This window comes from Ambystoma mexicanum, chromosome 9, assembly GCF_040938575.1.
Source record: "Ambystoma mexicanum isolate Mex_15411 chromosome 9, UKY_AmexF1_1, whole genome shotgun sequence".
Classification (NCBI taxonomy): domain Eukaryota; kingdom Metazoa; phylum Chordata; class Amphibia; order Caudata; family Ambystomatidae; genus Ambystoma; species Ambystoma mexicanum.
This window is the reverse complement of record NC_090931.1, coordinates 843367464-843380334: the sequence shown is the minus strand read 5'-3', so window position 1 is coordinate 843380334 and position 12871 is coordinate 843367464. Positions and strand designations below refer to the sequence as shown.

Sequence of the window (12871 nt, the reverse complement as noted above, 5' to 3'; positions counted from 1 at the left end):
TGGACAAGTTCAGGATGGGTACTCTTTCGCAGATCCTTCAGGACCTTCTGTTCCAGGATTCAGACTCATTGGATCTCTAGGATGCATACTTACATGTGCCCGTACATCGCCAGCACATGAAGTACATGAGATTTGCCATTGGCAGATCTCATTATCAGTTTCGAGTTCTGCCTTTTGGGCTTACCTCCTCCCCAAGGGTCTTCACCAAGTTGATGGCAGTGGTGGCAGCAAATCTAGGGAGTGGAGGGATTCACATCTACCCCTACCTAGACGATTGGTCACTCTCTCCACAAGTTGGGCTTCTCCCTCAATTTCAAGAAGTCCCACTTGACACCTTCCCAAAAGCTTCAGTTTATTGCAGCGGTTCTGGGGGAAAGCTTCGCCATCCGAGGCAAGGGCTCAACACATTTCGCAGATGGTAAACAAATTGCAGAGTGCCCAACCTCTGCCAGCCTTAGATTTTCTAAGGTTGCTCGGCTTCATGGCATACTGCATTTTCATGGTGCCAGAGGCCCGTCTGTGAGGTGTCTCCAGTGGATGCTCACACCCCACTGGTCACAGTTATCCAGCAGGATGACGGACCTTCTTCAGTTCTCGAGCAGGGTCGCACAGGATCTCCTGTGGTGGGCCTGAAAGGAAAGCCTGTTGAGGGGAGAACCTTTTTGGCAACCATGGCCAGAGATAAGTTGTTACGGACAGCTCCTTTATGGGGTGGGAAGCACATGTCAATGATCTGACAATCGGCGGTCGTTGATCTCCAGCATAAAATCGACCAAACGAACTGCAGAACACTGTAGTTCGTTACGAAGTCGATGGATTTGTGTTACCAGGAGCATTGTATAGATTCTGTGGAGCGGAAGAGTGAAAACATTACTAGGAATATCGTGTGCTTGTTATAATTTTGATCTTTGGTTGCGAGGTCACGTATTAAGTACCTATTGGAGAAGAATACCAAGTGTCATTTGAAAGAAGAATCTAATTGCAGTGGACGTTTAACTTGAATGATGTTTAGCATATCCCTGATGAAGACCTTTGTTCGTTAAGGTCAAAAACGTGTTGGCAAGATCGAGAATACTGTGAAAATACCATCATAATGTATTAAATACTGAGATTTATTAACCAAAAAATTGTATTAATTTTTCGGGCTAGAGATTGGCTAGTGGTATGTGCATTGGACAGACTTTGAATTTCATTTGCTGCATGTGTGAGGCTCATAGGGAACTTAGAGTCTGCCGTAGGTCCATGCTGCTATACCACACTAACCTAACCAGTATTAGTTTTGCTGTGTACGTATTCAATGTATTAGTAAGTGGTTTGGGCAGAGGACTATCAGTCCCACGCGTTGCTTTTTTTAAATTTCTGAAAGTGTTGACTAATATCTTCCCGTCGGTTCATTTTGTTGTTCTGGTCTGGGACCTCAGTTTGGTCTTGAGCTTTCTGAGCCTCTTCATTCGTGTCCGCTCAGTATGCTGTCTTTAAAAACAGTGTTTTTAACAGCTATTATCTCTGCTGGTAGTGTTAGCAAGCTCCAAGCTGTCATCTGAGCTACCATTTACTGTTTTCCATAAGGACATGGTAGTTCTGAGGGTTTTGCCTTCTTTTCTACCAAAGGTGGTTTCAGAATTTCATTTGGCGCAAAACATCGCTTTGCCTACTTTTTACCCTCCTCCTCATCCTTCTAAGGAGGAGGAAAGACTCCACAGATTGGATCTCAAGCGAGTGTTAAGATTTTATATGAACAGACGCTCTAAATTAAGACAGGATGATAATTTTTTTGTGGGCTATGCTGGCCACAAGATCGGGCAGACTGTTACGAAACGGACCCTGTCTCAGTGAATTATCCTGTGCCTTTCCGAATGTTACAATCTGGCTGGAAAGGAAGTTCCTGAAGGTCTGAGAGCTCATTCCATTTGATGGGTGGCTACTTCCTCAGCCCTCCATGGAGGGGTACGAGTACAGGATATTTTTAGTGCTGCCACCTGGTCTTCGTTGGATACCTTCACACAGCATTATTGCTTAGAATCTCTTATCGGGTCAGGACGCCAAAGTTGGGAAGTCTGTTCTACACAGCATAAATCAGAAATAATTTCTCCATTCCCACCTCCTGGAACATACTGCTTTGAAGAATAAGTGGGAGGACACAATCCATTCGAAGAACAAATTACTTAACCCTGGTAATGTTTTTTCGACTGGATGTTCCTCCTATGTATTCCTCATCGCCCTCCCAGCATACCCCTCTATCATGTGACACAATTTCCATGATTTACACATTCCTCTCTGTCAATGCTCACGTCTTTTTCATTTTCGAGACTGCTGTGCTTGTGAGAAGAAAAACAAGAACTGAGGCAACGGGTGCGGTGCGTGTCATTTATACTGACGCCAACGTCATGGTCTAGAACTGACAGAGGCCGTAGAGAGACACAAGATCGGCAACGCACGATGCCCTCGGGTGTGAATAGTTTTTCGAAGCCGCAAGCAGAATATCAGAAATATCAAAGGTGAGGAATACATGGAATGAACATCCAGTTGAAAGAACATTACCTGGGGTAAGTAATTTGTTCTTCTCAAGTATAGGGTTGATTTATCTTTTGGGGCATGGCTTGACAAGGCTATACACTTTGTTATATAGGGCACACAAAGTTTTGCGTGTAGGGAAGCCTTGAAGACTGCTGAGCACACCTGTTGATTTTCCACCCATTTCTTCTCATTTCAGTTTGCAGACTGGTGCATTGATTATGGGGATCATGGTTGCCGAACCCCGGACACTCCATTCTCTCTGTTTGAAGGTAATCTCTTAGTCTGCTCACAAATAATTGCACAAATCTAGTGGACTAGGTTTTTTTTTAAAATCCCTCCCCAATTTGAGTTGCAATGTAATGCTGACAGCTAAGGAATGTAGCTAGCAAGAGCTGCTTTTTCAGGTCTTTTAAGGCCTGAACCTTTCTAGTCAAGGGTGACGGAGGCCCCAGATGTTTTTGTTTATTTGGTAATGCGCACCAAACCCTTAGGTAGCTGGGCGCAACAGGACAAGTAGACCCGGAGCTTAGTTACAGAGCATGTCAAGTGCATATATACATACAAGAGAAATAAAATTACTGCCACTTCCAGTTACTATAGAGTGGTGGAAGCTAGGGGTCACATATTATGTAATACATGAAGCAGTCGATTGGTGCAGTAAGTAGCAAATACAATGAATGTGCTACAGCTTAACAGGTATCGGATAGGGGGTACAGTCTAGGTACGGGCTGAGCAGGTTAGGAATCATTTGTTCATAGCCATTTGAGTACATTACGTCTAAATTTAGAGTAAGGTTGTTCCATTCTAAGCTCTGAAGGGAGAGCGTTCCAAAATTGCTCTGCTTTGACTGGGAAACTGGATCCACCAGCTGTGGTTCGTTTGAATCTGGGGATCTCGAGGGTGTAGGCATTGGCGAATCTCATAGGGTGGGTAGCAATACTCCTTTTTTATTCTTTCAAAGAGATATGGAGGTGCTAAGTTGCTCAGGCACTTGGAGGTGAGTGAGACTGTTTTAAGGAGGATCTTGTCATTTATTGTTAACCAGTGATCTCTTCTAAATTTTGAGATGTGCTCTCTGTTAGGAATATTCAAAGCTGCTCTTAGGGCATTATTTTGCAATCTTTGAATTGTATCTGTGACATATTTATTTGCACCCGAGTATAGGGCTTAGGGCATTATTTTGCAATCTTTGAATTGTATCTGTGACATATTTATTTGCACCCGAGTATAGGGCATTACAATAATATTTACAATAATCTAATCTGGACATTATAAGAGCATTGGCCAAGGTAATGCAGCTAGTTACAGAGAGAAATGGTCTGCAGGCTCTGATGAGTTTGCAGGTGTAGGCTTTTGTAGATGCAAGTGAGTTAACTTGTTTAAGAGTGAGCGTGGAGTCAAGGTAGAAACCTAAAGTTTTAACAGGCATCACCTTGATGGGGTTGGTGTCAATATTGAAGGAGGCATAACTAGGGCTAGGTTTTTTGAGGTTATTTTCAGAGCCTAGGATCAGTATCTCAGTTTTATCGTCATTCAGGCAGAGGCAGTGGGATGTCATCCATGCCTGAATGAGGAGGTATATCTTATTTACTAGAGCTGTGTCCTCAAGAAAGTTGATCGAAATGGGGTATGGGGATCTGGGTGTCATCTGCATAATTTGTGTAGGTGACACCCAGTCTGTCGAACTTATCAAACAAAGGCTTAGTAAAAATGTTATATATTTATCTGAAAGTCACAGGGTACCTCACACTCTGGGTCAGGGTATTAGTATACTACTAATCTCAGAAAAAAGGATCCAGAGGATACAATTTTGAAAACAAGGGAATCAAGGAATTTAATTGGACCTGATCCATTATTTAAATATCAGAATTTTAATCATGAATTAATCATAGCACTCATAACAATTTTACATAGCAGGAAAGAATTTAAGAACACATGATTTTACATACAATTCATTTCATTCATACACAAGCGTCCATTAGCCATTCATACATACACAACAATAACAAATATAAGCTAAAACTTTATCCTAAAAAAGTCATAACAATCGATTACTTATTGTCTTCATTAAAAAGAAGAAAGGAAATATATAATCAATATATAAGAGACCACAACAAATTACCCAGGTGGTCATGGGTTGGGATGGGTCACGTCGGTGTCCAAAATCGACCTCATCTCTGGTTTCTCAACCGGTTTCGACGTATTTAACTTTAATTGAGTTACGTCTTCATCAGGAGATAAACCTGATGAAAAGACAGGCAGACATACATGCATGAGACCCCATCACAGAGTCACCAAGTGGGGAGAACCCCCAATTGTCAACCAATTGATATTTAGTAAAAATAATTTAAAACAAGAAAAACAGCCTGCCCCCAACCTTGTGCCATGACTACAAGGGGGGTATTTGCATGCTTAAAAAGTGCTACCATTGTAATTGGTGCCCCATAGTGCAAGAGAGAACCCACCAATCATAGTTGACGGGAAGACCTATTTAGTTTGAAGTTTAAAGTGCCAGTGCATTAAGGTCCCGTGAACAAAATGGAAGAGACACCCTATGTCTTTGAACCAGGAGGGATTGGTCCGAGTTAGAGCAGTATGCTATATAAAGTGAGCAAATCGTGGGCCTAATTTAGATCACTAACCTTTGAAGCGAAGAAAAACAGCTGGAAGTTCCTGATATAAGTAACAGGAAGAACTGCTGCACCAATAAGCGGTGTCCCGAAAAATCTGGGCTGCATGGCTGTCAGCCAAATTATGGTGATTGTCCAATCTGTAACAATTAAAAGAAATTTATTAGATAGAGTATTTTAATCTCTATTGTATGTAGGTCCTGATTTATCCCAGCCCGCCTGAAAAGCCCAATCACTCTTACCCTACAGTGACTGATTCGCTGCAGAATAGAGAGAATTTTTGAAGGAAGATATCAGTCCTCCAATGGTTCTGTTCATTAACACGATGGTCTTTTGGGGGTCGAAAAAGCCAACACAACTCTCACATTCTCTACGTAAATGAAAGAGAGGGGGGGAGAATCACAAAGATGGTCTTCTGAGGCAATCCTGAAACACACAAGTTACAGTGAAAATTAGAAAGTAACCCGGGCAAGCAGGACCTAAGTTCAAACAATTGATTGCGGGAAAAACCCCCGCCACGATAGGAATATTGGCGGCCAAGAAATTCAGCAATTCATAAAGGCACAGGAGCCCGACTATACACAAATATAGAAACCACAAGTTGTACTAAGGGCAGCTCACAAATGAGAAGGTACTCATAGCGACTAACAAATGAGAAAGTGCTGCCTTCTAAGCTTAGAATCAGCGTGTTATGAGAAATCTACTCACTATTCTAAAAGCTGTCCTGCTCGGGTACAGCCGCTCTCGGGAAAACCTGAGTCCGCCAGACAACAGGAACGCTCGGGCGACATGAAAACCGTTTCTGCGCCATGTTAAATAATGGGCCAATGTAGTCAGGTGACCGCGATGGGAAGACACATGACCGGGAGACCGATCATGTGACTATAACTTGTCCATCAGGCTAGAAAAAGGACTATAGATTTCATGCTGGCATTCTCTCAGTGGTATGCAGCCGCTCAGCATAGTAAACTGGCTACACATTAACACCCATGTGTGCACCAAGACAATCCGGTACCTGATACTAATCGAAATAGTCAGAAACCACCATCTCTGTAGGAAAGAAACAGAATCTTTTTACAATTCACTCGAATGGTCAACAACAATGACTCAATTGGAGATGAGGCAAAGTATGGTAACACTTATATCAACCAATTATAGAGGCACCTTAGGAGTATGAATACCCTGGTTCTAATGTATTGAGACCATTAGTTAATGTTTTCAAATTAAAGATCCATAACTGTTCTTTGTAAGTCAATTTCTTTGTCATTTGGACCATATTAGGAGCTGTGACTTTTTCTATGCAGAACCACTCGATTTGTTTTGCAGTATGGCCCATTTCTACAAAATGGATCACCATGGGGGCATTCAGATTCTGGGTATTAATTTTCGAGCGATGCTCGTTAATTCGGGTGCTTACTTCTCTCGTAGTCTTTCCAATGTACATCATTTTGCAAGGACATAGGATTGCATAAATGACATTTTTACTTTTGCATGTTGTGAAAGTACGTAGGTCCCAGGTTTTATTTTCCATTAAGAAGGAAGTTGTTTTTTTAGAGAACTTACAGGCAGTGCATGAAGTGCTTGGGTAGTGCCCTATCACTGGGTTGAAATTAGTGTCTCGAATCGCAGTTGTCTTAACTGAAGTTCTACTTGCACGGGTCATTTTTTGTTTTACATTTTTGCCTTTCTTAAAAGCAAATAAGGGTTTAGGCAAAATCATGCCTGATACCTTAAGAACCCGCCATTTTCTCAAAATAATGCCTTTAGTGGAATACTATATTGGCAGTAGGTCGAGACACAAACCAATTGTTCTTTTTTGGTGGTATCATTTTTGGGTAGCAGTAACAAATCTCGGTTTGCATATCGGGCTCTCTTTCTAGAATGTTTGATGAGCTTTTTTGGGTAGCCACGTTCTAATAATCTGTTTTCTAAAATGGTAGCATGTTTGGTAAAGTTATCAATATCAGAACAGTTCCGGCGTAGCCGTAGGAACATGCCAAATGGTAACTTCCAGAGTAGACTAGAGGGATGTTGGCTCTCAAAACAGAGTGTGGTATTCCTTTCCGTTATCTTTCTGAATAATTCAGTTCTAAGAACACCTCCCTGTTCAAAAATAGACAAATCTAAGAAAGCAATCCTCGTAGTGGAGTACTCAAATGTAAAATGAATATCTGGATCTACTTTGTTGAGCCATTCCACGAATTGTAGTAAAGACTGGGGACTGCCTTCCCATATTAAGAGTATGTCATAAAGGGATTGGAATCCGCCAAGATTTAATCTTCCTCAAGCAATGCGATAAAAATAATGGCTAAATTTGGAGCAAATGTACAGCCCATAGCAGTCCTTTTAGTTTGTAGAAAGAATTCCTCCTTAAATTTGAAAAATCTGTTAGTTAAAACTAACTTGGCAGCTTTACACAAAAAATCAGTAGGGACAGCATGTGGGAGTGGTCGTCTGTTAGCATAATTTGTAAACTCTGCACAGCTCTCTCTTGAGATATGTTAGTATAGAGAGCCTCAAGAAAAATGTTATACATAGTGGGTGAGACACAGAATCCCTGTGGTACTCCGCAAGACATTTGAATAGGGTCAACGAAGGCAGAGCGGGAAAAGACTCTCTGTGCGGTTAGCTAGGAAGGACTGGACCCACGCTATGGCATCCCACGAGAAATGGGCAGCTGACCAGACGTGGTTGCATAAGACTGCATGAGCCACCAGGTCGAAGGCTGCCGAAAAGTCCAGGAGAAGTAGCATAGCTGTTTTCCCATTATCCTTCAGCTCGTCAATTTGGGTCTTATGGTCTAGGAGGGCTGTTTCTGTACCATGAAGAGGGTCGGAAGCCAGATTGCCGTGATCCTAGTAGGTGATTAGCTTCCAAGTATTCATGAATTTGGAGGTAAGCTACTCTATCGATAATTTTAAGTAAAAAAAGGGATAGTGGTAATAGGTCTGTAGTTGGTCGGGATGGTTGGGTCTAAGGTTTGTTTTTAAGCAAGGGGAGGACCCAAGATTCTTGGGCACTGTATTGGTCTTGAAGGAGGCATTAATGAGCTTAGAGATGAAGGGGGCTAGGTCTCTAGCTGCATCCTTTATCATTTGGGCTGGGCAGCTGTCTCCCTTACAATTCAAAGGTTTTAGAGAGAGTATGATTTTCTCTGTCTCGAGGATAGAGATTTTCCTGAAACTCAAAGGTAGGGTAGTTCTGTTCCATGTGTGTTGGGGGGGGGGGGTTGCTGCTCAGATGGGAGCAGTGAGGCCTTCTTGTTAGCTATTTTGAGTTGGAGAGATGGAATAATATTCGACAGAGCATTTTGTATGTCAGTACACCATGGCTTGTCTTTTCAGACATTGTCTGCCGATGTGATTGGGGATTCCATTTCACGAAGGATAGTGAACAGTTCCTTGGTGTGAGACTTAGCCTTTGAGATTCTATCGTTGAATGTGTTCTTTTTAGTATTAATTATTTATTTTTTGTAGAATTTGGAGTAGTCAGTTAGCTTGACTTTGTTATCGTCAGTAGGGGAGTGACGCCAAATAGATTGGAGCTTTCTTTTTTGTAGTCTTCGTTCTTTGAGTTGGGGCATGAACCAAGCATCAGGATAGGATTTCTGTCTGCCTTTAAGAAGTTTGACAGGTGCAATAATGTCCAAAGCCTTAGTCATGGCGTTATTAAAGACCTCCACTAGTACATTAGGGTCTGTGTTACTGTCAGCGTTGTTGATGGAAGGAAGGGGATAAGTGAGTAGTTTTTCCGCTGTGATACCCTTTTTACTTCTGGTTGGGAGTGGGGGTGCCATATCAATGGTTTTAGGGCTGAGGAGATCTAATGTGGTGGAGAATGTAATTAGATGGTGGGCAGTCCAGGTTTGCGGGGCAATATCAGTAATGGCAATATTACAGTTCAGATCGGCCACCCAGTCAAGGGTCCTTCCTTTGATATGGGTAGGAGAGAGGACTTTTTGTAGGTGTCTGTGATCCTTTTGTAGAGTTGCTATTGATTGGGCATGTTTGTTGTCAATGTCATTGAAGCCAAGATACTTCACACAAAATATACCACTTTCAATTCCCTCCCTCAGCCGTGTGTGCAAACACTCTGCACCAATATAGCCACAGCTCTTCTAAACGCCACAATCACAAGATGTCTTGGACCAGTGTCCTACAGTAATGCTGTTAGTTTAACTCCTTAAACTTCCCCTGCCAATGTGTGCTCTCAGACAGCTACCTTCAATCTTGTATACAGACAGAAAAGGGCCTGCTCAACAAAACTATATCTCATTACATCAGCTAACGCCCCTTCCAGTAACCTCTTCATCTGAGATCTGAATCTGATGGGAACACATGCCACCAAGAAAACCAGCGAAGCCCTCCTGGTCATCCTTGACACATTGAACATCAAACAGCTGGTTGCAGAATCCACACCTAACAAGAGAAATATACTCAATCTGGTATTCACTTCATTATCAGAGGAAATAAAGGAGTAAGTAGTGAGTGTCCTAATGACTCTGAACAGTATGGACAAATACCAGATGGCAAAAATGGCATGTATTTTCTGGATTATTTCAATGATTTTTTCAGTTATCCCTAAATATATGCTCTAACAGTATCAATATGTTGTCTTGAAATAATAGTAGTTCCCACATAAAACAATTTGAACAAGACATGAAGAACAGAAAAGGTTTGTGTTGGCATACAAATATATAAATACATGTTTTTTCCCACCAAGTCAAATGTACATTCACAAATCATACCACATCTAATAAAAAAGCATATGCATCAAATATGCAGTAAATTACAATTCGTATTGTGCAAAAAAGAAACACAAATATGGGACTGTCTTTACAAAAATAGCCAACTGGTTTGGACAGTAGGCCTTTCAATGTAATAATGGCTACATCCTCATCATGTCACAAATATTACATGTGCAATATGCAACAATAAAAACAAGACCTTTACCAGCAATAATGGGAAATAAAGATTATAGAAAGTATTATAAACCCTGTGATAAGTTAAAATATGGGAACTAATTACTTTTCCCACCCAACAAAAAATAAACTTCAACATTTACCATACACATAGCACACATTTTATCCTGCATGTCCAAGTATAAGGTTCCTACTAGATGACCATCACCACAATCTCCCAGTCAAAAAAAACTCACCTGAAGAAAAACAGGCAACAGTCTTTATCATTGAACTTTCCAGAACTATCTATTGGAACATAAATGATTCATGTGAATTCGAAAACTGACCTTCCTTGCACAAACTGATGTCCCTGAAATTACATTGGATAAATTCTTGTGAGCGTGAAGGCTGTATTGGTATGTGTATACATATTGTCTCTGTGGCATTGCATACCTTGGAGGTATGCCTCCCACCAAAGTCCATTCGTCTTCTGCTATGCTCACATTCTTATTGCAAAATACAGAGAAAGAAATTGAGGTGTCCTACCTTCACACAAACAGCAGAAATATGCAAAACAGCCCTGCGCTATCGAATAGGAGTGGGGTCTGGGGGTAGGATTTGGCTTTAGGAAGAATGATGATGAAAACCGGTAGCGGGATGGTGGAGGCAGGGAAATGAGTTAGGCCATGGATATGGATTGGTGGGAGTAATGTCTGGTAAAGATTTTTATGCGAGTAAGGATACTGGTTAAACAAGGATATTCTATTTGTTGTGACTTGTAATATATGCCAGTCACTGTCTTATTACTGATTTTGGTGTGGTGTCACACTTGGACCAATATACCATGTGCTGTTTTTTTTATTTATAAACATATTTTTTATTATTTTCATGTATTAACATCAACACAATACTCAAATTTCACAACCCCCCCCCCTCCCCACCCACCTCTCCCTCCCCTCTGGAAGTGAGGGTCCGTTTCGGTTCTGTTTCGGGGGATAACTTATGAACCACAAATGTCTGAGATTCTAATATTGTGCGGGCACATTGTTCCATGTAGTCCGACCTTAGATACCCCAGGACCGCCCCCATTCTTTCATGAAGAGGGTCTTCTGATCCTGAAGCTGATACGTTATTTTTTCCATGGTCACTTGCGACCAGACCTTATGCAACCAGGAGAATACTAAAGGCGTGTCTTGTTTTTTCCAGTTCTGGGCTATAGTCGCCCTTGCCGCAATGACTAGGCCAATGAAGCTTCTCCATTGGGATTTGTGGAGTTTTTTTGCCTGTGGGTCTATGAGTACGCACAGCCACACCCGTTCATCCATGTGGCCCGCCTCTCGAAAGGTTTTGGCCATTTCCGCCTGCACCTCACTCCAGAAGCCCTTCACCACATCACAGTCCCACCAGATATGTCTCCAGGTGCCTGGTTCCCGACACCCTCTACAGCATTGATCCGACAGTTGCGGGTACATGGATTTAAGCCTCTCACGGGTGTAGTGCCATTGCATGACTATTTTGAGCCACATTTCCCTTGTTTGAACCGCTCTGGTGACTTTCGGGATTCTCCCCCATAGTTCTTCCCAATGCTTCCTGGTTATACCTTTCCCCAGTGTACCTTCCCATCTCTTCATGTATGCCCATTTGATTTCTTCTTCTGTCATGTTGATGAACCGATATAGTGATGACACCAGTTTTTTGTCTCCTGGGTTGGTTATTATATAGTTTTCGAAGGGTGTTCGGTCTCTCGTGGCCGCCTGGTATACCTCGGTAGTGGACAACCAATGTTTCAGTTGCTCATATTTATACCTTTTGACGTCCTTTAGGTTCCACATTCTTTTACATTCCGCAAAAGTCCTTAATGCATTGTCCTGGAACATCTCCCCGATTTTCCTGCACCCTGCTGTTTCCCAATTCTCATACGCCCCGGGATCTAATGCGGGGGGGAACTGCGGGTTCCGACAGATGGGTGTAAATGGGGCCAATGGAGTGGTCGTAAACCCTTTCTTAGTTTGGGCATCCCAGGCGCTAAGAGTTGTTCTCATAACCTCGCTGATTCTGAGATTGGGGTGTCTATATTGTTTGTGTTTCCACAGGAGGTCCTCCAGAGGGGTCCTAGCAACCGCCCTATCTTGTAGTGCCCATATTGTCCTTTGGTCTTCACCCAACCATTCCTTCAGAACCCACAGCTGCGCCGCATAATAGTATTTCTTAAAGTGTGGTAGTGCTAGACCCCCCTCCTTGATCGGGGCTGTGAGGATAGCTTTGGCTACCCTAGGTGGTTTTTTGTTCCACACATATCTCGATATGGTCTTGGACAATGCTTTAAAAAAGGAATCAGGGACTGTTACTGGGAGGGCGTGAAAAAGGTATAGGACCTTGGGGAGTATGTTCATTTTAACTGATTGGATTCTTTCCCACCATGAGACCCTAAGCGGACTCCATCCGTCTAGTTCCTTCTTCACCCTTGCCAGTACGTGTGGATAATTATTCTTATATAACAGGTCGGTCTTATGTGTGAGGGTCACCCCTAGATATTTAATTCCCTCCTCTGCTACCTTTAGCCCATGAGAGCCCGCCAATTCTGCAACTGTCCTCTTATCTCCCTCCAGGAGTAAAATCTCTGATTTTTCCCTATTAATTTTAAGGCCTGAGATTACCCCGAATTCCTCCAGTTCTCTCAGGGCGTGGGGTATCGATCTCCCAGGATCTGCCAAAGCCAACAGCATATCATCTGCATATGCAACAACTTTATGTTGCTTGCCCGCCATCTCTATCTCCTTAACCCCTACCGAGTCCCTGATCCTAGCTAGGAGTGGCTCTAGGA

At 42.4% G+C, this 12871-nt stretch overlaps 1 protein-coding gene across 3 annotated transcripts in view; it reads left to right on the top strand.

Moving 5' to 3' along the window:
• The window catches only part of LANCL1 (LanC like glutathione S-transferase 1), a 675259-nt gene that overhangs the window by 549098 nt on the left and 113290 nt on the right, over positions 1-12871 (top strand). For all 3 annotated transcript variants that reach the window (XM_069615910.1, XM_069615911.1, XM_069615909.1), the window contains one exon: positions 2714-2786. In XM_069615910.1, the coding sequence (XP_069472011.1) occupies positions 2714-2786 (73 nt within the window). The remainder of the gene's footprint in view (positions 1-2713; positions 2787-12871) is intronic.